The sequence below is a fragment of the Neovison vison genome, chromosome 4, assembly GCF_020171115.1.
Source record: "Neovison vison isolate M4711 chromosome 4, ASM_NN_V1, whole genome shotgun sequence".
Classification (NCBI taxonomy): domain Eukaryota; kingdom Metazoa; phylum Chordata; class Mammalia; order Carnivora; family Mustelidae; genus Neogale; species Neogale vison.
The window spans coordinates 44,913,691-44,937,700 of record NC_058094.1 but is presented as its reverse complement, the minus strand read 5'-3'; the positions used below and the strand labels follow the sequence as shown (position 1 = coordinate 44,937,700).

The 24,010-nt window shown below is 38.5% G+C and overlaps 1 protein-coding gene across 2 annotated transcripts in view; it reads left to right on the top strand.

Moving 5' to 3' along the window:
• LRRC69 (leucine rich repeat containing 69) overlaps positions 1–24,010 on the top strand; it is a 106,324-nt gene that overhangs the window by 22,123 nt on the left and 60,191 nt on the right. The window contains exons 2-3 of one of the 2 annotated variants that reach the window (XM_044245333.1): positions 15,041–15,167; positions 18,662–18,734. The exons of the other annotated variant lie outside the window; for it this stretch is intronic. Coding sequence (XP_044101268.1) covers positions 15,041–15,167; positions 18,662–18,734 — 200 coding nt within the window. The remainder of the gene's footprint in view (positions 1–15,040; positions 15,168–18,661; positions 18,735–24,010) is intronic. 2 annotated transcript variants of the gene reach the window in all.

The window sequence follows — 24,010 nt, the reverse complement described above, 5'->3', positions numbered from 1 at the left end:
TCCTGTTTGATCCAAGCATTCTTAAGCAAGATGGTCTTTAGCTTCCAGGTGTTTTAATTCCTTTCGAACTTTTTCTTGTGGTTGAGCTCCAGTGTCAAAGTATTGTGATCTGAGAATATGCAGGGAATAATCTCAATCTTTTAGTATCAGTTGAGCCCTGATTTGTAACCCAGTATGTGGTCTATTCTGGAGAAGGTTCCATGTGCATTTGAGAAGAATGAGTATTCTGTTGTTTTAGGGTAGAATGTTCTGTATGTATCTATGAGGTCCACCTGGTCCAATGTGTCATCCAATGTCAATCCAGACTTCCTCCTGATCCTTTTTCTCTATCAGTTTGTCCTCTAGTTCACTAATTCTATCTTCTGCCTCAGATACTCTAGCTTTTAGAGAATTTAGATTCAGTTGGAACTCATTGAGAGCATTGTTAACATCATCCCTGGTAGCTTTCACTTCTTCCCTAATCAATTCCATTTTGTCATTAAAGGCTTTCTCCAACCTAGCCATTGCTTGGATAATTGTTAGCCTGAATTCCCTTTCCAACATGTTTATGTCCATATCCAGTAGCTGTGATGGAGAGGGCACAGTCTCTGAATTCTTCCTCTGTTGGGCATTCCTCCTCCTAGTCATTTTGGTGAGAGATGGCTGAAGGGATGTGTAGCTAAATATATCAACCATGGTGCAGGCAAGATGCACTCTGGAATGCTTCTGAGCAATTAGGAGTCCCTACCAAAAAGAAAAGAGAGAGAGAGAGAGAGAAAGAGAGAGAGAAAAGAAAAAAGAAAAGAGAAGACCCAGCCTGAATGGGCCCTAAAGGTAAGATTTATAAAGTATACAAGCAAAAAGAGACAAACAAAAAGACTGACAAAAGAAAATGACAAGGAAAAAAAAAAAAGATCCCAGCCAAAATGAACCCCAAATATAAGATTTATATACTACCAGAGAAAAACAAATACACAGAAACACCGACAGAAGAAAATGATGGGAAAGTGGTTATAAATTCTCAGTGTGAGCGAGGAAGGTTATTTTGATTCTTCCTGGATGTATCTTGATATCTTTGTTAAAGGACTCAACTTTCCTGAGATAAAGGGGGATTAAAACTGGTTTATATATAGGGGTAGCATTGACTGGGGAAAGGGGATTACCTTAAAGCTTATCTCCATGTGAATGTTAAAAAAAAATAGAACAGCAAAAGAAAAACACAGTTTATGTATCAAAAAAGTTCAAGATAAAAGGTTATGGAATTTGCTGTACTAAACATCTCACTGTGATGGTAAATAGGTTAAAAAATTATCAAAAAAAATTGAAAAGAGTGAGAATAGTGGGAACGAATTAAAAATAAAAGTTGTATCTATGAAGTAGTAGTGGTTGCCCTCGGTTTTGTTGTTGTTGTTGTTGTTTTTGGCTGGCTTTCTGGGGGAGGGGCCTGCCACATAGTTTTTCAGGCAGTCTTGCTAGAGTTGAGTCCTCCTGCCCACTATCAAGGGGCTGGGCTCTGAGGAAACCATTTTTTAAGGCTTTTTCTGAAGGTTTTGGAGGTTTTTTTTTTTTTTTTTCTTCCCCTTGGCAGCTTTTGGCAGTTCTTTGGAGGTTTAGAGGAAAGCAAACTGCACCCAGACCTCTGTCTCAGAGAGAAGCTTCAGTCTGTTCCCCTGTGGGTGCTCCAGAGCACATAAATTACTCCTCTGCCACCGGCTGAGCACATCCCCAGTCACTGTCTCAGGGGTCGCGGTAACACCTGCTTTTACCCAAAACCAGGACCAGGAGTAGTACTAGTCCAGGAGTAGTACTAGCCTCTGCCGCAGCTGTCTGGGTAGGTCCAGACCACCAGAGAGGTCCCAACCAGAGATAGCACACTGAGATTTTCATGCTGGCCTGGGCTGGGAGTGTTCAGACTCTCACTGGTCCTAGAGAGCACGGGCTAGCCCCTGCACCTGCCTCTCTCCAGGTAGGGTGTGGAGTGCGACTCATACCCCAGTCACCCAGTGCGTGTGCAGAGTGCAAAAGGCTGTGGTTCTAGAGAGTGCCAGCTGGCATCCACACCAGTCTCTCTCATACGCGCCATCACCCAGACGCTCTCACGCGTGCCAGCGGCTCAGGAACCAAAGCCTGGCTTCTTCGCTGCACACTCTGGCTCAACACCAGCAGTGGCCGGTGTGGGTGGGTTGTGGGGTTAAGCCCCTGTCCCTAATCGCCTGATTCCACCAACTTCCCCTTAAGATCTTTTGCTCTTTTTGAGAGCTTTCAACCAGAATCCAAGTTAATGCTGGTCCCCAATCCCAGGGCACTCTCGTATTGGGGTATTACTTTCCAGTAGGTTGCTTTGGTGGCTCCCTCCCCCTTTTGTTCCGATATCAGTCTGATGTTCCCACTCTGCTTTACCTGTCCACTGGTGTCTTCTGCCCCCGTAGAGATCCAGAAGCGTATAATTCTAATATCAGGCTGATTTCATGGGTGATCAGAGTTCTTTGGTAGATAATCAGCTCACTTTAGGGGACTGGTTGTAACAGCGCCTCCTAATTCTCCACCATCTTGTCTCCACTCCTCAGGTTTTCTACATAGAGTATCATGTTGTCTGAAAAGAGTGAACGTTTCACTTCTTTGCCAGTTTGAGTGCCTTTTATTCCTATTTGTTGTCTGATTGCTGAGGTCATGACTTCCAGTACTATGTTGAATCACAGTGGTGAGAATGAACACCATGTCATGTTCCTGACCTTAGGAAAAAAGCTCTCAGTTTTTCCCTGTTGAGGATGGTATTAGCTTTGGGTCTTTCATATATGACCTTTTTGATGTTGAGGCATATTCCCTCTATCCCTATATTTTTGACAGTTTTTATCAGAGAAGAATGCTGTATTTTGTCAAATGCCTTTTCTGCATCTACTTAGAGGATCATATGGTTCTTATCCATTCTTTCATTAATGTAGTTTAACACGTTGATTAATTTTTGGATGTTGAAGCACCCCACAGTCCAGGAATAAATCCTAGTTGGTTGTGGAGAATAAACCTTTTAATGTACTGTTGGATCTGTTTAGCTAGTATCCTATTATCTTGTTTAGAATTTTTGCATCCATGTTCATCAGAGATATTGGTCTCTAATTCTTTTTAGTGGGGTCTTTGTCTGGTTTTAAGATCAAGGTTAATGCTGGCCTTATAGAATGAGTTTGGAAGTTTTCGGCCCATTTTTGGGAACAGTTTCAGAAGAATAGGTAGTAAATCTTTAACTGTTTGGTAGAATTCCCCTGGGAAGCCATCCGACCCTAGACTCTTATTTGTTGGGAGATTTTTGATCACTAATTTAATTTCTTTGCTGGTTATGCACCTATTCAGATTTTCTATTTCTTTCTGTTTCAGTTTTGGTAGTTTATATGTTTCTAGGAATTTATCCATTTCTTCCAGATTGCCCAACTTGTTGGCATATACTTTTTCATAATATTCTCTTAAAGTTTTATTTCTGTGGTGTTGGTTGTGATCTCTCCTCTCTCATTCATGATTTTATATATTTGGGTCCTTTCTCTTTTCTTTTTGGTAAATCTGGATAGGAGTTTATTAATCTTATTAATTTTTTCAAAGAACAGCTCCAGTTTTGTTGATCTATTCTGTTTTTTTTTTCCCTCTACATCATTGATTTTTGCTCTATTCTTTAATATTTCTCTTCTCCTGCTGGGTTTAGGCTTTATTTGCTGTTCTTTTCCCAGCTCCTTTGGGTATAAGGTTAGGTTGTGTATTTGAGAACTTTCCTTTCTCCTCAAGGAGGCCTGTATTGCTAAATTCTTCCCTCTTAGAACCACCTTTGCTGCATCCTAAAGGTTTTTAACTGTTGTATTTTCTTTCTTTCTTTTTTTTTTTTGAAAGATTATTTACTTATTTATTTGACAGGGAGGCAGGTGGGGGTGGGGGGGAAGCAGGCTCCCTGACGAGCAGGGAGCCCAATGAGGGGCATGATCCCATGACCCTGGGATCATGACCTGAACCAAAGTCAGAGGCTAAACCCACTGAGCCACCCAGACACCCCTGAATTGTTGCATTTTCATTTTCATTATCTTCCATGTATTTTTTTTAATTCCTTATTTAATTTCCTGATGGGACCCATTCATTCTTTAGTAGGATTTTTGTAACCTCCATATATTTGTGGTTCTTCCAAATTTTTTCTTGCGGTTGACTTCAAGTTTCATAGCTTTGTGGTCTGAAAATATACATGGCATGATCCCAATCTTTCTGTACCAGCTGAAACCTGATTTGTGACTCAGTATGTGATCTATTCTGGAGAATGTTCCATGCACACTTGAAATGAATGTGTATCCTGCCACTTTAGGATGAAATGCTCTGGTAGATCTGTGAAGTCCATCTGGTCTAGTATATCATTCAGAGCTCTTGTTTCCTTACTGATCTTCTGCTTAGGTGATCTATTACAGTAAGTGAGGTGTTAAAGTCCCTTACTATTAATATATTATTATCAATGAGTTTAAGTTTGTTATTAATTGATTTTTAGATTTGGCTGCTCCTAAGTTAAAAGGATAAATATTTATAATTGTTAGATTTTCTTGTTGGATAGACCTCTTTATTATGATATAGTGTCCTTCTTCATTTCTTATTACAGTCTTTGGTTTCAAATCTAGGTTGTCCAATATAAGGATGGCTAAACAAACTTTCTTTTGATGTCCATTAGCATGATAAATGGTTCTCTACCCCTTCACTTTCAATCTGGAGGTGTCTCTGGGTCTAAAAGAAATCTCTTATAAGCAGCATATCATTGGGTTTTGTTTTTTTTATCCATTCTGCTACCCTTTGCTTTTTGATTAGAGGATCATTTAGTCCATTTACATTCAGAGTAATTTTTGAAAGATATGAATTTAGTGCCATTGTATTACCTGTAAAGTTGTTATTTCTATAAATTGTCCCTTTTCCTTTCCAGTCTCTTTTACTTTTGGACTCTCTTTCCACCCAAAGCATCCCCTTTAATATTTTTTGCAAGGCTAGTTTTGTGTTCACAAGTTCCTTTAGTTTTCATTTGTCTTGGAAACTCTTTATCTTTCCTTCTATTCTGAAAGACAACGCTGCTGGATAAAGTGTCCTTGACAGCACATTTTTTTCCCACTTAGCATGTTGAATATATCATGCCAGTCCTTCTGGCCTGGCAGGTCTCTGTGGACCAGTCTGCTGCCAGCCTTATGTGTCTACTCTTGTAGGTTAAGAACCTCTTGTCCCAAGCTCTTTTTAGGAATTTTTCCTGATCTTTGTAATTTGCAAATTTCACAATATGTTGTGGTGTTGGCCTATTTTTGTTGATTTTGAGGGGAGTTCTCTGTGCCACCTGGACTGAAATACCTGTTTCCCTAATCTGGGGTTTCTTAGCTATAATTTGTTCACATAAACCTCCTTCCCCCCTTTTTTGCTCTCCTTCTTCTGGGACTCTTTTAATATGGATATTATTTTGCTTTATGGAATCTCTGAGTTCTCTAAGTCCAATTTCATGATCTAATAGTTTTTTTTTCTTTTCAACTTCCTTATTTTCCATAATTTTACCTACTGTATCACTGATTCACTCTTCTAATTTGTTCATCCTTGTTCTTATGGCCTCTGCTTGGGACTGCATCTTGGTGATAGCATCTTTAATTTTGGTCTGATTATATTTTAGTTCTTTTATCTCTACAGTAAGGGATTCTTTACAGTCTTCAATGCTTTTTTTCCAAGACCAGCTAGTATCCCTATAATTGTTGGTTTAAATTCTAGTTCACACATGTATTTCTATCCATATTGATTAAATCCCTGGCCATGAGTACTACCTCCTGTTCTTTGTTTTTGGGTGAATTTCTCCATCTCATCATTTTTTTTCCATAAAAGAAAAGAAGAAAGAAAAAGAAACAACAACAACAACAACAATAACAATAGCAGCAGCAGTAAATCACAGATCCTGGGTGTGTTTTAGTCTGGTTGTTAAATACACCAGGTTCCAAAATAAATAAATAAATAATAAAAAATACAATGAAAGGATACAAAAAGTAGAATATATATAAATTAAACTTTACAAAGAACAAAAAAGAATTGAAAAAAAAAAAGAACTGGAAAAACAAAACTGCTAAAGAATAAAAGTACAAAGGATACTAGATGCTATTGTCCCCTAGAGCTGAAGCTTTGCAGCCCTCTATGACCAGTAAACATGGTGTGAGCAAGTTGTTTGTGCTGGTCTTCTAGGGGTGGGTCCTGTTGCCCTGAGTCTGAGGTGGATTTGTCCTAATGGAAGTGTACCTGTAGTTCAAAGGGAGGCAGGACTTGATGTAAGCAGCTCCAGACTCCACTAGGTGGTGCTGTTATGCTCCCTGAAGGCTTTCAGCACTTGGACAGGATGAATATGGGGGTGCCCAGCTCTCTAGCTTGGGAGCTGAAAATTTGTGCTCCCCCACTCTTCGGTGAGCTCTCACAGAAGAGCAATCACTCATCTCCCCAGTTTCTGTCAGAACTCTGTGTTCACCCTGCCTATGTCCAAGCTTTTTATTTTTATTTTTTTAAATCTCAGGCATGTGACTGAGTTTCAAAGCTCCAATTTTTAGGGACCTCTCACTGTTCCTCCCAGGGAGAGTCTCCCAATGCTTCTGCCTTTTGCTGGACCCATCCCAGGAAAGTTGTCACACAACCACAGAGCAGTTCTCAGTTTATGGCAACACAGAGCAGAAAGCTGGCACCTAGACTTGTTCTTAGCTGGCTTCCACACTCTTATACTTGGGAACAGTGCCTCACTAAGGCACCACTTGTTCTTGTGACCCAGGGGGTTTTCAGATCACGGCATCACACCTGGGATTCTGTGCCACTTCATCGCCTGAGCACCTTTAAGCCAGGCATGTCTCCCAGTGCAGCAGACTTGTAAAAGTTCCAATTTTTCACTCCATTGCTTATAATGCTTTGTGGGAGCCTCCTTAAGCAGGCCTCCTCCTTGCTGCCATATACTCAGCTATATAAAACCATGAATCAAATCTCTGCACTTCCTGTCTCCCAGAAGGTGGTTGCTTTTCTACTTGTAGGCTTACAGTATTTGTTTTCTCAGACTTCTGAAGGATTTCTTGGGTGTTCAGAATGATTTGGTAACTATCTAGTTGTATTCAAGGGATGAGACAACATCATTCATTTATTTTTCATTCATTGGACTGCTGTTCCCTTACTGTAATTGTGTAAGTGTCTTGAGGGTAAAGATCTTACAAGTCTTATTCGCCTCTATATATCTAGCATCTGGAACTGGTAGCTCAAAGTAGGCATACAGTGCATATTTTCGAATGATTACTGACCCACTTGCTTCCTTATAGATGATTATATGGACAGTTTAGATTGCATTTTTCCATAATTTGTTTGTGGATATATTTCTAAGCATCAAAAAACCTAACCCACCTTATAGTCAAGCTTGATTACATCCTGTGAGTTCCCTTTGCTATACCATGAAATCAAGTTACTGTGTTACTTTCAAGTATCTGGGCCATGCCCTTAGATTTTGTAAAACACAATGACAATATATATAACTCATAGATGAAAACTTATGACATAGTATGCAAAATAAGCACTATAGAGGTTGTGCCCTCAGAACTACCTGGAAAGCATTGATAGTGTGAGAAATCACAAGTTCGGTTCTTTGTGATTCACTTTAAAAGTATATGTTGCCATATATTCATTGGAGACAATTTTCCATGAGTCTGTTATGTTTTTGTACATCTCTGCAGGCAGAGGCACTGACTACCTTTGTTATGAACAAAGTTTTGGGGAACATTTATATAGCAGATAGCCTTGGAAATTAGGAATTGTGTCTTCCTCTAGGACAAAGGGCAAGCACAGTTACGATTTCTTCAAAAAGATCCAGGTTCCCTAAATTCATGCTTTCTTTTCTGTAACACAGTCCACGGCACATCTGGATATCATCTGGTTCTTTTTGCATTGCTGGTGCAAAATTAACCATAATCTGGACATTGTTGCTATAGGTAATAAAATGACATTTGTCTCTTGCCCAGAGGTCTCATGCTTTATGCCAGCATGTATGAAATGGTGGCAGGTTAAATATTAGCTTGCAAATTGAATAAATACACAGCCCTTTCAGTTCCTGACTCTTGTATTTCTTACTGTTCTCAGATTTTGTTGAGCACTAGTTTACTTTTATGAATTTCTCACTAAATTTAGGCAAAAGAAGGAAATTGACTTGATTTTTGGAAAAGAGATTTCAAGTAGTCACTGCTGTAGACATATAATGGTTCCTCAAAGATGCCCACATCCTAATCCCCACAATCTGTGAATATGTTAGGTTACATGTCTCTGAGGAATCAAAGTTACAGATAGAATCAAGTTGATAGCTAACCTTGAGATGAAGAGCTTATACTGGTAATTATGGGTAGGCCCCATGTAATTGTGAAGTTCTTTAGGAAAGGGTGAATGGTTTATACAATCTGAAGAGAAAACAGAGTACAAGTTTCTTTAAATATGGAAGACAGAATCAGAGTGATGTGATTTGAGACTTCACTAGTCATTGCTCGTTTTGAAGATGAAAGTGCAGGCCAGAAGTCACAGATTCACCCCTAGACTCTCCAGAAAGAAACACAGCCCTGTCAACACTTTGATTTTAGGTCCGTGAATCCCATTTAATTTCAGCTGACCTCCACAACTATGAGATAATAAATTTGCCTTGTTTTAAGCTACTGAATTTGTGGTAATTTGTTATAGTCCAATAGGAAAGAAACTAATATAGTCACAGACTCTGGATTAAGTCTTTCCATTAGAATGGCTACATGAATATGTTTTAACTTCACCTGTATGAAAGAATATGGCTGGGGCATCTGGGTGGCTCAGTCAGTTAAGCATCTATCTTCAGCTCAGGTCATGATCCTGGGATCTTGGGATTGAGTCCTGCATTGGGCTCCCTGCTCAGTGTCATGGCGGAGGAGGGCATGGAGTCTGCTTCTCCCTCTCCCTTTGCCCTTCCATCTCCCTGCTCATGTTCTCTCTCTTTCATTCTCTCCCTCTCACACATGTGCTCTTGCTTGTTCTCTCTCTCAAATAAATAAAATCCTCAAAAAAAAAAAAAGAATAAGTCCTTTAAGAAGGTACATGATGGTCATTTTCAGTGGAAAACGTGTAAAAGCAAAAACTTTTCTATGAATTCTAGGGACATGGAATTTTTTTAGTAAATATACTATATCTACTTTATATTAATTTATTAACATACATCCACACCAAATGCCAAATACCAAATGATATTTAAATTTAAGCCATTAACTTGCCTAAAATTTCTCATTTTTCTTGCCTTATGTTAAAGTCATTAATTTGTTGAGACTGTCATGATTCTGGGGCACCTGGTTGGCTCAGTTGGTAAAATATGAGACTCTAAATCTTGGAACAATGAATTGAAGCCCCACCTTGGGCATAGAGCTTCCTTAAGGATAAAAAAAGACTCCTATGATGCCTTTTTTATACCCTTTATTTTTTTTTAATTTTTTAAAATTTTTTATTTTTTTAAGATTTTTTATTTGTATATTTGACAGAGAGAGATCACAAGTAGGCAGAGAGGCAGGCAGAGAGAGAGAGAGGAGGAAGCAGGCTCCCTGCTGAGCAGAGAGCCCAATGCGGGACTCGATCCCAGGACCCCGAGATCATGACCTGAGCCAAAGGCAGTGGCTTAACCCACTGAGCCACCCAGGCGCCCACCTTTTTTATACCCTTTAATATTAAATCTATGAAACTTCGAGTTGGTAATGAAATATGAATGGTAAATTCTGTCTGGGAGTAAAAGAAAAGATTCTTTTTGTATTTTGAAAGTTATGATTAGATTTCAAATCAAAGAAAAATGCAAATATTTAGGGACCAATTCTGTATTATCCATTTATTAGATTAGAAGATCAAGGAGGGTCTTTCTTTCTTATGTGTGGTTCTTCCAAGTCTGACCGATCAGACATTAGTATGATAGGAGGACCTCAGATCTTGGCTATATTTCTGATTTCAAGAAATGAGTCCCTTTGCCAAGGTTTTTTTTTTTTTAACTTTAATTTTTAAAAAAGTTTTTATTTATTTGAGAGGAGAGAGAGAGTGAGAGTGTGGAGAAACTTAGAAGAAAGTCCAACTCAGGGGTTAATCCCAGGACCTGAGATGATGATCTGAGTCCAAGGCAGACACTTAACTGACTGAACCACCCAGGTGCCCCCTTTCTTCTTTAATCAAGTATAATTAAAATATAATGTTACATTAGTTTCACACATACAGTATAATAATTCAACTGCTCTATATATTTCTCAGTGTTCATCAATATAAGTATACAAGATAAGTGGGGGGATGGGTGAAATAGATAAAGGGGATTAAGAGTACACTTATCTTGATGAACCCTTTGCTGATTTCTTAAAGGTTTTGATTGTGTGGATCAAAATGTTTGGATACTCTTTGAGATGCTCAAGTGAATTATCTGTGAATCATTGTGTTTTTAAATGCCTTTACAATGGTTTGTATTACAATTTTAATGAAGATCAGTGTTTTAAATAAAAATTAAATTTTGCTTTAATTAACATAAGATGTTTGAACATAAAGCTCAAATAAATTCTGTTTTTAAAGCTCATTATTATTTATTTCATGTGAAATTATTATTTATTTCATGTGAAATAATTTTTTAAGAGTATGCTGACATATTCTTAGGTTACATGGATCTCAACAAAGTTCTTTAAATTCATATTATAAAATCATTTTAAAGTTGAAATTGTTAGGTAATATCACATATGTATGGGAAATTGTCAAAGATATAAATTTTGAATAGAAAGAATTTTATATAGAACAATAACTAAAAATAATGATGCTATTGTTAACAGCAGTCACTTTAGTTGGCCTTTCCCTGGTTTGAATTATTACATTATTTTTAGCACATTCAACCCAACATTCCTCTTCTCCATTCAGTATTTTTATTCTGACATACACTTTTCTTGTATTTTATCAATTTAATTTTTCATGCAGCATACCTACTAAGACTATTTTATTCTAGTTTGTTTTTTTCTACCAAGTTTTTATTTAAATTCCAGTTTGCTAACATACCTTGTAATACTAGTTTCATGTGTAGGATTTAGTGATTCATCACTTACATACAACACCCAGTGCTCATCACAACAGGTGCCCTCCTTAATACCCATCACCCATTTAACCCATCCCCCCACCCAATTTCCCCTCCAGCAACTCTTTTGTTTTCTATAGTTAATAGTTCACTGTATTGTTTGATTCTCTCTTTTCCCCTGTACAAGTTCATCTGCTTTGTTTCTTAAATTCCACATATAAGTGAAATCATATGGCATTTGTCTTTTTTGACTGACTTATTTTGCTTAGCGTAGTACTCTCTAGCTCCAGCCATGTCATTGCAAATAGCAAGATTTCATTCTTTCTATGGCTGACTATATTATGTTGTACATATAGTCACATCTTTAACCATTTATCAGTCAGTGGATATTTGGGCTCTTTCTATAATTTGGCTATTGTTGGTAATACTGCTATAAACATTGGGATACATGAATCTCTTTGAATCAGTACTTGTGTACCCTTTGGATAAATACCTAGTAGTGCAATTGCTGGGTCATAGGGTAGTACTATTTTTAACTTTTTGAGGAACCTCCATACTGTTTTCCAGAGTGGCTGCACCAGTTGCATTCCCACTAAGAGTTTAAGAGGGTTCCCCTTTCTCCACACCTTTGCCAACATCTGTTGTTTCCTGTATTGCTAATTTTAGCCATTCTGACAGGTGTGAAGTAATATCTCATAGTGGTTTTGATTTGTATTTCCTTGATGGCAAGTTATGTTGAGCATCTTTTCACGTGTCTGTTAGCCATTTGTATGCCTTCTTTGGAAAAATGTCTATTCATGTATTCTGTTCATTTTTTAACTGGCTTTTTTGGGGGGGGTTGAATTTCAGATGTTCTTTATATATTTTGGATACTAACCCTTTATGACCTATGTCATTTGCACATATCTTCTGCCATTCCATAGGCTGCCTTTTATTTTTGTTATTTCCTTCACTGTGCAGAAACTTTTTTAAAAAAAAGATTTTATTTATTTATTTGACAGAGATCAGAAGTAGGCAGAGAGGCAAGCAGAGAGAGAGAGAGAGAGGAGGAAGCAGGCTCCCTGCCGAGCAGAGAGCCAGATGCGGGGTTCAATTCCAGGACCCTGGGATCATGACCTGAGCTGAAGGCAGAGGATTTAGCCCACTGAGCCACCCCAGTGCCCCAGAAACTTTTTATCTTGATGAAGACCCAATAGTTTATTTATGTATTTTTTAAAAGATTTTATTTATTTATTTAAGAGAGAGAATGAAAGAGAGAGAGCATGAGAAGGGGGAAGGACAGAAGAAGCAGATTCCCTGCTGTGATCCTGGAGTCCAGGATCATGACTTGAGCCAAAGGCAGTTACTAAACAACTGAGCCACCCAGGCGCCTTACCAATAGTTTATTATTATTATTTTTTAAAGATTTATGTATTTGTTTGAGAGAGAGAGAGTGAGGGAGTATGAGAGAGTGCATGAGGAGGAGCTGAGGGAGAGGAAGAGAGAATCTCAAGTAGACTCTGCACCATGTGGAGCCTGACACGGGGCTCAATCGCACAACCCTGAGATCATGACGTTAGCTGAAACCAAAAATTGGATGCTCAACCTACTGCACCACCTAGGAATCCCCAATAGTTTATTTTTGCTTTTGTTTCCCTTGCCTGAGGATATGTATCTAGTAAGCAGTTGCTATGGCCAACGTCAAAGAGGTTACCTCTATGTATTCTCCTCTAAGATTTTGATGGTTTCCTGTCTCACATTTAGGTCTTTCACCCATTCTGAATTTGTTCTTGTGTATGCTGTAAGAAAGTAGTGTTCTTTTGTGTTCTCTTGGGTATGTTCTAAGAAAGTTCATGTTCTTTTTCATGTGGCTGTCCAGTTTTCCCAACACCATTCGTTGAAGACACTGTTCCCCCACCCCCACACTGGATATTGTTTCCTGCTTTGTCAAAGATTAGTAGATCATAGAGTTGTGGGTTCACTTCTGCATTTTCTGTTCTGTTCCATTCACAAACATGTTTTTGTGCCAGTACCATACTATCTTGGTCATCACAGCTTTGTAATATACCTTGAAGTCTGGAATTGCTATGCCTCCAGCCTTGCTTTTCTTTTTCAAGATTGCTTTGGCTATTCAGGATCTTTTGTGGTTCCATACAAATTTTTGGATTATTTGTTCTAGCTCTGTGAAAAATGCTGGTCATATTTTGATGGGGATGGCCTTAAACATGTAGGTTGCTTTGGGTAGTATAGACATTTTTACAATATTTGTTCTTCTAATGCATGAGCATGAGCATGGAATACTTCCATTTCTTTGTCTCATGTTCAATTTCTTTCAGAAGTGTTTTACAGGTTTTGGAGTATAGATCTTTAACCTCTTTGGTTTAGCTTATTCCTAGTTATGTTAGAGTTTTTGATGCTATTGTAAATGGGACTGATTCCTTGATTTCTCTTTCTGTTGCTTCATTATTTGTGTAGAGAAATGCAGCAGATTTCTGTATGTCGATTTGTACCCTGTGACTTTATTGAATTCATGTATCAGTTCTAGCAATTTTTTGGTGGAGCCTTTCCGGTTTTCTATACAGAGTGTTATGTCTTGTGCAAATAGTGACTTCTTCTTTGAATTCTTTGCTGATTTGGATGCCTTTTATTTCTCTTTGTTATTTGATTGTTGAGGTTAGTACTATGTTAAATAATAATGGTAAGAATGGACATCGCTATCATGTTCCCAACCTTAGGGGAAAAGCTCTTGGTTTTTCCCTGTTGAGGATGATATTAGCTATAGTTCTTTTACATATGGCCCTTATGATGTTGATGTATATACTCTCTATCCCTACTTTGTGGAAGGTTTATATCAAGAGTGGATCCTGGGGGCACCTGGGTAGCTCAGTGGGTTAAGACTCTGCCTTCGGCTCGGGTCATGATCTCAGGGTCCTGGGATCGAGCCCCACAATGGCTCTCTGCTTGGCAGGGAGCCTGCTTCCCCCTCTCTCTGCCTTCCTCTCTGCCTACTTGTGATCTCTGTCTGTCAAATAAATAAATAAAATCTTTTAAAAAAAACTTTAATTAAAAAAAAAGAGTGGATCCTATACTTTGTCAAATGCTTTTTCTGTATCTATTAAGATCATATGGTTCTTATCCATTCTTTTATTAATGTGATGTATCACAATGATTGATTTGCAAATATTGAACCGCCCTTGAAACCCAGGAGTAAATCCCACTTGATCATGGTGAATGACTGATTCTTTTAATTTACTGTTGGATTCAATTGTTAGTATTTTGTTGAGGATTTTTGCATCCATGGTCATCATGCATATTGGCCTGTAGTTCTCTTTTTTAGTGGAGTCTTTGGTTTTAAGATCAAGGTAATGTTGGCCTCATAGAATATATTTGGAAGTTTTCTTTCCATTTCTATTTTTTGGAGCAGTTTCAGAAGAATAGGTAGTAACTCTTCTTCAAATGTTTGGGAGAATTGCCCTGGGAAGCCATCCCGCCCTGGACTTTTGTCAGGAGATTTTCAATTGCTGATTCAATTTTGCTGCTGGTTATCAGTTTGTTCAAGTCTTCTATTTCTTCTGCTTTCAGTTTTGGTGGTTTACATATTTCTAGGACTTTTCCATTTCTGCCAGATTGCCCAATTTGTTGGCATATAATTTTTCTGTGGTCTTGGTTGTGATCTCCCCTCTCTCATTCATGATTTAATTTATTTGGGTCCTTTCCCTTTTCTTTTTGGTAAGTACTGGCTAGGGGTTTATCAATTTTATCAATTTTTTTCAAAGAACGAGCTCTTGTTTCATGATCTGTTCTACTGGTTTTTGTTGTTGTTGTTGTTTCTGTATCATTGATTTCTACTCTAATCTTTATTATTTATCTTCAGCTGCTGGCTTGAGGATTCACTTGTTCTTTTTTTAAATCCTCTAGGTGTAAAGTTATCAACAGAAGTTCTTAATTATTTCTCCATCTCATTTGAAGGTGAATAATGCATGAGTTCATTAAATTTCTATGTGTTTACAGTTGACAGTACTAAATCTGGGAAACAACCTTTTGGAAGAAATTCCGGAAGAGGTGAAATACCTTACATCCCTGAAGAAGCTTCATTTATTTGGAAATAAGATTTGTAAATTTGCATCTGGAGCATGTGGTAAGTTAGTCAAAGAAGAGCAACATTATGGAATCAAACCTAATCTTCTTATATTGGACAAGTAAAAAAGTAAAAAAAGATATTTTACCTTTTGATCTTTTTTGTTGCAGATATTTACACACTATTCTTGAAATTAAGGAATTTGGGGGACATTTTTTTCAACTATTATATTATCTATTTCTCTAATGTGTACCTAAGAAAATAATTTAGTATTAAATTTTTCTAACTCTAAAATCTAAAAAAGAAAACCTTCCCTTTTTAGAATCAGTGTACATTTTGACCCTTGAATCTAGAGGCCCTTTCTCTGTGCCTGCAAGGAAACTGGCTGAAAATCAAATAAAGAAAATCTCTTCTTATTCTTTATATTGTCTCAATGTTAAGCTACAATATTTGATCAAGATGCTAAGTTTAAAATCAAAGGAGAATTTGAAAGAAAAAAATATGAGATCCAATAATTGGCATTGTTTTTTTTTTTGGTTTTTTCTTTCAACTTAAAACTTCTCTATTCAATAGAACACTCTTCTTATTTAATATAGGGAGAAGGGCTTAAGGATAAAACACAACACAAAGAGATCTAGATGATTTTTATAGCTTCATTGACCCATGTACAGTACTTTATCATTCTATGTCTTTGTCCTTATTACTAAAACTAAAGATATGTTTTGTGAACTTTTAAGACATGGGGCCTAGATATAATCACTGTCATCATCAAGCAACATTTATTGAGGCTATCACTGCATGGGGTGCTAAATTAGGGGAATATTTGGCAAATAGCACAAATAGACTTCGTTTGATCTCTTTACTTTAAAATCCTGAATCATGTACTTGGGGAAATAGTTTTTCAAAATAAGAACTGTAGTAAACACTTACCAATGCTTATGCATGTTATACATGCAAACCCATAGATTCAGGGTTCAATTACACTTTATGTAGGAAGAAAACAGTTTACATAAGGAAAAAATTAAGGGTGTGAAACAACCACAATTTTATAAACTATACTGTGGAGACAAACTTAAAACCCAACTTACATAAATAATATTATGCAACCTAGTTAAAGCTGATTTAGGTTTCCATAAAGAAAATTTTTTCTTCTGTGCCCTTAAATAGGAGGTTTATAAGATATATGTAACCTGTGTACACTGCCCTTGGATGTCTATAGTTGCTGTATTTCTTGGTTTTGGGCTGTTGAACTTTGAAAAGCCCATGTGAAAGACAAAGAATATGTTATATGTTGTGTCCTTATTATCCAAGAGCAGAAGTAGTTTAGTGTCAGAGAGTTGAGTGCTATCTAGCCTGTACTACATGACCCAGTCACTCTGACCAGACCAGACTGGGCCGGGGCTAGACATGTGTCCCAAGATAGGCTGATATTAGTTTTTTTCTTGGGAATTATGGTAGAAATCTAAAACAGTGTAACTGGTCTGAGCTCATCATATGAACTAAGATAGTGGTTGCAACTGGTGTCCTGTGAGCTGAAACTGTTTCTGAGCTGAAACTGGTTCACAAATAAGTTGGTTCTCTTTTGACAGCCTTTTAAAAAAATTGAATTAGGGTACCAAAATTTGCAAATCAGAAGAGTTCATTAAAAACAACAACAACAACAACAAACAAAATGAATCTCCCGCTCTTCTCTGTTTTAAGAAAGAAAGACTAGGCAACACTGGAATCACATTCCTACATGATAACAATGGCCAGGGGCTGGCTGCATGGCAACTGTCCTGTTAGATAAGGCAGGTGCTCACCAATTCCGCACACTCCTGCCTGGTACACTCCCACCAGGGCCACTAGGATGTTCTGAGTTTTCTCAGTTCCTGTAGGCATTTCAGTTCGTCTACCCGGTCCGTGAACATTTAAATGCAGCAATAGTAGGATGGCTATGAATGTATGGAAAATTAGAGAAAACCTACTCAAAAGAGAAAGCCTGGGGAGTGGGGGAAAGAGAGGAGTAGGAAGAGAAAGAGAGACAGAATATAAATATGAAGTTGAGAGAAGCTGTAATGAGAAATAAAGCTCTGTGTTCTTCAGAGATGCCCTGAGAATGTATCCATTAGACTTTGAGAAACTCATGCGAGAGACAGAGTATTAGTCTGGAGCGGGGTGTGGGTGTCCTTGCATATCACAACTTGTTTTAGTGGTTTAGTCCAAGAAACATGAGAGGCCCAGGAGACCCAGCATGAGCATTTCTGTAACTATGAAGAGCAATCAAAGGCCTACGTATATACATACACAGCCAATATGTATATATGAACCTATAATCATGTAGCATTACATATCAATTACACGTATATATACACATATTTATGTTAATAAGATCCCCTTACCCCCATGAGCTAAGGGCCCAGTGTGTTGGGTGGCCGGCACAGTCATGGCCAAGCCTAACAGGGAGAAGCCTGCCATGGAGGCGTACCTGGAGCTGCCTTCAGTCACTGACTTTGAGTTCAAAAGGTTGGTGGTGACGCCTCCAGAGATGGACCTCTAAGAGCAGATGGCGAGCCACACCATGACCTTTCCCCCTTGGCCGGCCTGCAATACAGCACCATCTCAGAATTCCATGCAGGAAAGGCTTTCCGGGCCACCCCGTGTGTGACACACACTGCTGCCAGTCCGACAAGCGGGGAAGAAGGACAAGCACACAAGCCCCCAGTCCGTCCCTCTGCTCTGCCTTCAGCTCTGCGTAGAGTCTGGTGGTCTAGGAGGACCTATTCCCCACGAAATGCGCCAAAGAGTGCCTCAGCTCCTTTGCACCTCAGGTGAAGAAGATCCCCAAGTCCCCGTGCCAAGTGCTAGGGCGTCTACTCGTCCTTCTTCAAGGTCACGCTGGCCGTAGCGCTGCATGGACACTTGTTCACACTGTGGGTCCCCTTCGTCGTCCTCTCCAGGAAGTTCCACCTGAGCGGCCACAAAGAGAGTGCCGTCAAGGGCCACCTGCCCGAGGTGCAGTGAAGCAGTGGGGTGGCGGCGGGAGCACAGGGCGCGGAGACCACGGGCACGTGCACGTGTGGAGAGATGGTGGTACGCGTGCCTGCGTGAGTGTGCGTGCACGTGCCCGGCTCGCGCGCGGGAGGTCTGCCCACGCACGCTGCCCAGCCGCGCGCCCGCCAAGGTGCTGGTGGCTGGTGCCTTTGACCGCTCTCGCCACATGATTTTTCTGATGGATGGGTGAATGCCGCCAGTAGGGAGGACCCTTTGGATTTCATTTATGGAACAGCCCCTTTCAGTTAAAATAACCCTGAGTTCAGGTGCCACTTGGTTTCTGGTTCCAGTGTGTGGTGAGCCTGGCTGTGCTCTCTGCTCTTGGGCGCTGTGATTTAGCTTTTTAATTTGGTGACGAATTCTATTTTGTTTAAGCTAGTTTAAGAGGGTATCTGTCACCAGCGACCCCACGAGCCTTGGCCAAGGCAAGAAACCAGAAGGAAAAACAATGGTACATAGAAAAGTGGCTACAAGTTATTCTCTAAGAGATAGCTAACATGACTAAAATTATTTCCCAACAGATGGTTTACAAAATTTGATTCTGCTTAATCTGAACAACAATCAGCTCACATGGATTCCTCGAGAAGTCAGCAGGTAATTTTGTTTATAGCTAGACTTTAGCCCCACCCTGGTCCTCTGAACCTCAACCTCATTGTCTGGCCTAGATCTCTTGTACCTGGCAAAAGAGGCATCTGAAGGACTGAGGCAAGTCACTATTTTTAAGCAAATGATTCTTTAAACACTTGAGGGAAATGAAAAATAGCATGACTTGGCGGTCTAAGTGTGAAAGTGGGGATTTGAAACCTAAAAGTTCTAAAGTTGATTGCATTATTGGTTTCCTAACTCTGGGGTTCTTGGAGTTTGCTCTGTTACAGAATTGGGAACATTGAATTTTATTTCGTGAAGTACTGGAAACCATTTTCAGCTTAATGGAAGAAGTCATGTAAAAGCAAAGTCTTGCAAGATAGCATTTTCATTAACCACCCCCCACACATTTTCTTATTAACAACAACAACAAAATGCTGCACACCTTATCCTGCACATCTGCACAGATGGGCTGCGGTTACAGTGGCTTTCTGGAGCCAGCTGAGGGCCTCGTCCTTCTGCAGGCAAAACACTCTCTTGGGTTTTTCCCCTGACAGATGGAGAGAAAACCCTACTTGGGTTTACTTGACTTTGGAGACTCTCTTTATTGCCTGTTGAATGGAAACAGATGTTTTACAACATAAGAGCATCCAGATTTTTAAAGGATACAAAACTATGAACAGTCCTTAACAAAGGGATTTGTGCAGCACCTAAAGTCTATTCCAATTCACTTGTCTATACTTCTAGCCAATATGTTTTGCTTCCCAGGGAGATTTTCACAGAGGTTTTAAGTCAGAATAAATAGGAAAAATTTTAAGTGATCTAATTTCTGAAGAAAAAGACTATAACAATGAAGATGCCAGTAGGTGTTTGCTTGCTCTTTCATTTATTCAGCTTCTCAGCGGAATTTGTGTATCAATGATATAATGAAGAAAAGGGAAGATCTGGCAAACTGGGCCATATCTTTGTGCCGCTGGCCTTATGAGTTTGGGCAAGTAATTTAACTGCACCTTAGCTTTCTTATGTCTAAAGGAAGAAGTTTGAGTAGATGAACTCTAAAACCTTTACAGTTTTAACACTGTGATTTCATAATCTATTAAGCTTCGATCTGTTTGGAGTATTAAGTATAGTAGTCAAAGAACTGCATAAATCTATAGTGACATTTTAGAAGATGAAATGAAAGCTTTTGCTGAAAAATGTAGGTTTGCAAAATAGTTAAGTCACTCACTATTTTATAGATAATTCTGGATTGTCTGTATTCAGACTGTGTCCTATATGTAGGCTAATTGGTCACCTCCTCAAGCAGGATTCCATTTTCTGACTTTGGGAACGTTTCTTCACCTTCCCATACCTTAGTGTCTTCAGCTGCAGCATGAGGACAATAGTGCCTATTCATAGGGTTGTTTTGACAGTTAAATATGCAAATTTGTCAAAAATATTTAAGATTGAGCCTGGGACATAGTAAGTGCTCAGTGGATGTTAGCTTTTCTTATTATGGGTTCTTATTTTTATTCTTCTTTTTGTTCCTCCCATTTGTTCCTTTTTAGAGAGGAAAGAAGGACTTACTGGTGAATTTGGGAAAACCATTTAGTGTACATGGCTCAGTGTCCTCCTTTTAGTCTGTCATCAAGTAAGCAGTTTCCTTAGCAGGAAAGGCCATGACCGGGTGGTTATGTTTATTCAGGCGAGGACTGAGAGATGGGGAGACTGTTCGTGTCAGCTCTATGCTGATGTGTGAATCCCTTCTTTTAAAATCCCATGTCTTATTTCTCTATTTATTTAGAACCTGGGAGGGGGAGAGATCTGTTTGTTGACTAAACTACAAAGTGTTGGTTAATGAACTTGGAGTCAAACCTGGACAGGTCAGAGTTTTGCCCCTAAACAACCCGGTCTCCGGCAGGGCAGCGCAGCCACAGAAGGAAAAGGAGAAGGTGGGCATCTTGGCGACAGAATCTCTCTGAAAGAAAGGGAGAAAAGAATGGACTAAGCCAGTGGACTCGGTTTTTTCTTCAAATTCACCACTCAGTGCAGTTTCTCTTCAGCCTACTGGAGAGGAAGGGGGCAGGGAGAAGCTGCAAGTGTGCCTCTTACAGTTTTCTCTTGGAGGAATGGAAGTTCTCCCTGCTCCTGGAGATGAAAACAATGACAGATACTATTTTTTTCATCTGCTCTTTGCTCAGCCAATGAACGATGGCTTTTTACAGTAGCCTCTGAGCTCAACTTCATGCCTTGGAGTACCGACAAAATGAAAAACCAACTGCCATGGTAGTAATTCTGAGTAGAATCAATTAGAGTTGTGATTATAGCAGTGATTAGTGAAGAAAATTCCTTGTACCACAGGAATTTCTCCACAGGACCTACTCCACACATTTTTGCTTTCTTTTAACACTGGGTCATCCAGTTTTGACTGTATATCTTCTATGCAAATGACTTTGCTCCGTATTTTACCAAGAAATTTGGCTCCCTCTTTATCTTGCCTTTCTAGCCTCTTTATCTGGCCTTAAGCAGACCTTAAGACAAAATTTATCTCTTGCCTTTTTTCTCTTGCTCCCTCATTCTCTTCTTTATAGAAAACTTCTCTCAATCTGTTTATTGCTTTTGTTTTCTCCCTTAAAATTCTCTTTTTTCTCTTCATTCTACTTAATATTACTTTTAAAGACCATTAGTGTCCTTTGGGCAATCAAATCTAGTGGTATTTTCTCGCTGCTGAATACAAATTTCTTGCTGCTGAAAACACAAAAATCACGAGTGTTCCATTCAATAAATTTTGACCAATGTACACACACCAATAAGGTCTTGAACGTTTCCTTCAACCCACAAATTTCCTCATTCACACTTCCTGAATTCTTACCTCTCATAAGCAACTATTGTGATTTCTACCTCTACAAATTAGTTTTACTTATTCTAGAACTAAATAAATTGAATCATACAGTCTGTATTCTTTTGTGTCTGTCTTTTGCTGAGCATAATTTTTTTTTTTGAGAGTCACCTTATTGTTGAACTTTGTGGGGGATTTGTTGTTTTTTGTTTATACTCAGTAGCATTTCATGTGTAAATTATGCCACTAATTATTTTCGCCTCTTCCAGTACATTTGGATTATTTCCCATTTGGGGCTATTATGAATTAAGATATTATAACTATTCTTGTGGAAGTCTTTTGGTGGACATATGTTTAATTTATTTTTCATTTCAATTCCTAGGAGTAGAGTTGTAGAGTCATGGAGTAGGAGTATTAGTGTATATGCCAATTTATTAAGAGCTGCCTGTAGTTTTGCAAAGAGATTGTGCCATTTTACATTCTGGCAGATTTTAGAATGTTTACCATCATAGTTGGTACGAAGTCATGTCTCATGGTAGTTTTAATTTGCATTTCTCTAGTGTCTAATGACAGTTGAGCACCTTTTCATGTTCTCATTCCCCATTTTTATATAATTCTTTTGTGACGTGTTTGTATCAAGTATTTTTCCCATTGGAATAAATTTGCAGTTTCTTTCTTTCTTAACATTGAGTTGTAAGAGTTCCTTATGCATTCTGGATACAAGTGCATGTATTGCAGATATCTCTTCTAGTATGTGGCTTGCCTTTTATTTTCTTTGCAATACCTTTAGATGAAAGTTAGTTTTTAACTTTGATGAAGGCCAATTTATAAATACTTTTATTTTAAGATAAGTGCTTTCTGTGGACTTCATAAGGAAATATTTGCTTATCTCACTTATCAAGATATGATCCTATATTTTCTTCTACAATATTTATAGTTTTAGTTTTTGAATTTAGGTCTATAATTCATCTCAAATTAATGCTTGTGCGTAATGTTGGGTAATAGTCAAAGTTCGTTTCCCCCCCACATTATCCTATATTTTCTTCTACAAACTATAGTTTTAGTTTTTATGTATAGGTCTATGAGTCACCACAAATTAATGTCTGTGTGTGATGTGGGTAATGGTTAAAGGTTTTTTTCCCTCGAATGTTTATCCAGTTATTCTAGCACCAATTGTTGAAAGACTGTTTTTTTTTTTTAAATTGAATTGCTTTGACATCCCCAAAGTCAAAATACCATTCATGTGTCTCTTTGACTCTCCCTTCTATTGCATCAATCTATTTTTCTATAATTTCTCTAAATACTATTTTAATTACTGTAGCTGTATTGTAGCTTTGAAATCAGTAAATGTGAGTCCTTTGACTTTGTGTTTTTTATAATAGTTTTGGCCACACTGGGTACTTTGACTATCCATGTAAATTTTAAAATTGATTTGTCAGTTTTTACACAAAGAAACTGTTAAGATTTTTATTTGGGAGAGAGCCTAAGTGATGCAGTCAGTTGAGCATCCAACTCTTGGTTTCAGCTCAGGTCATAATCTCAGGGTCGTGTTATTGAGCCCTGCGTGAGGCTCCGTGCTTAACACAGATTCTGCTTCAGGCTCCCTCTCCCTCTCCCCGCTGTGCACACTCTCTAAAATAAATAAATCAGTCTTTAAAAACAATTTTTATTTGGGCTAAGTTGAACTGTAGATCACTTTGGGGAGAATTGGCATCTTAGTAATATTGTTTCTTTTTATATGTGGGCAAGATGTATCCCTACTTTTATTTTGAGATCTTTTAAATTTTCTTAGTCATAATTGATAGTTTTCAGTATAGATGTCTCTCATATCCTTTGTTAAATGTTTTTCTAACTATTTTATGGTTTTTTTTTTGAAAAATGTTGCTGTAAATGGAGTTTTTAGAACTTTCATTTCATTTTAGAACTTTATAGTATATGATCCTGCTTCTGGTTCTAGTAGTTTTGTTAGCCTGTAATACCTCTTTTTAATATTTAAAGTGTCAGGGGGCGCTTGGGTGGCTCAGTGGGTTAAAGCCTCTGCTTTCGGCTCAGGTCATGATCCTAGGGTCCTGGATAGAGCCCCGCATTGGGCTTTCTGCTCAGCAGAGAAGCTCTGCTTCCTCCTCTCTCTCTCTCTGCCTGCCTCTCTGCCTACTTGTGATCTCTGTCAAATAAATAAATAAAATATTAAAAAAAACCATATAAAGTGTCACCCATCTCTTTAATTTTGAAATACTCTCCCTTGTACCTTTAAAGATTCTTTGTCAACCTGGTTCATCTCCTGTTTCTCTACTCATGCCTTCTCTAGGTGCCTTTTTGTTTTGTTTTTGTTTCTGTTATTTGTCAGATGTTCACATTCTTCAAGAATCTTTACCACTTGCTGCTCCTCCCTCTTCTCCTGCCCTTTTTGTTGTTCTTCCTCTCATCTCATCTATTCACATGGCTTTCCTTGTCAGGTTTGTAGTCT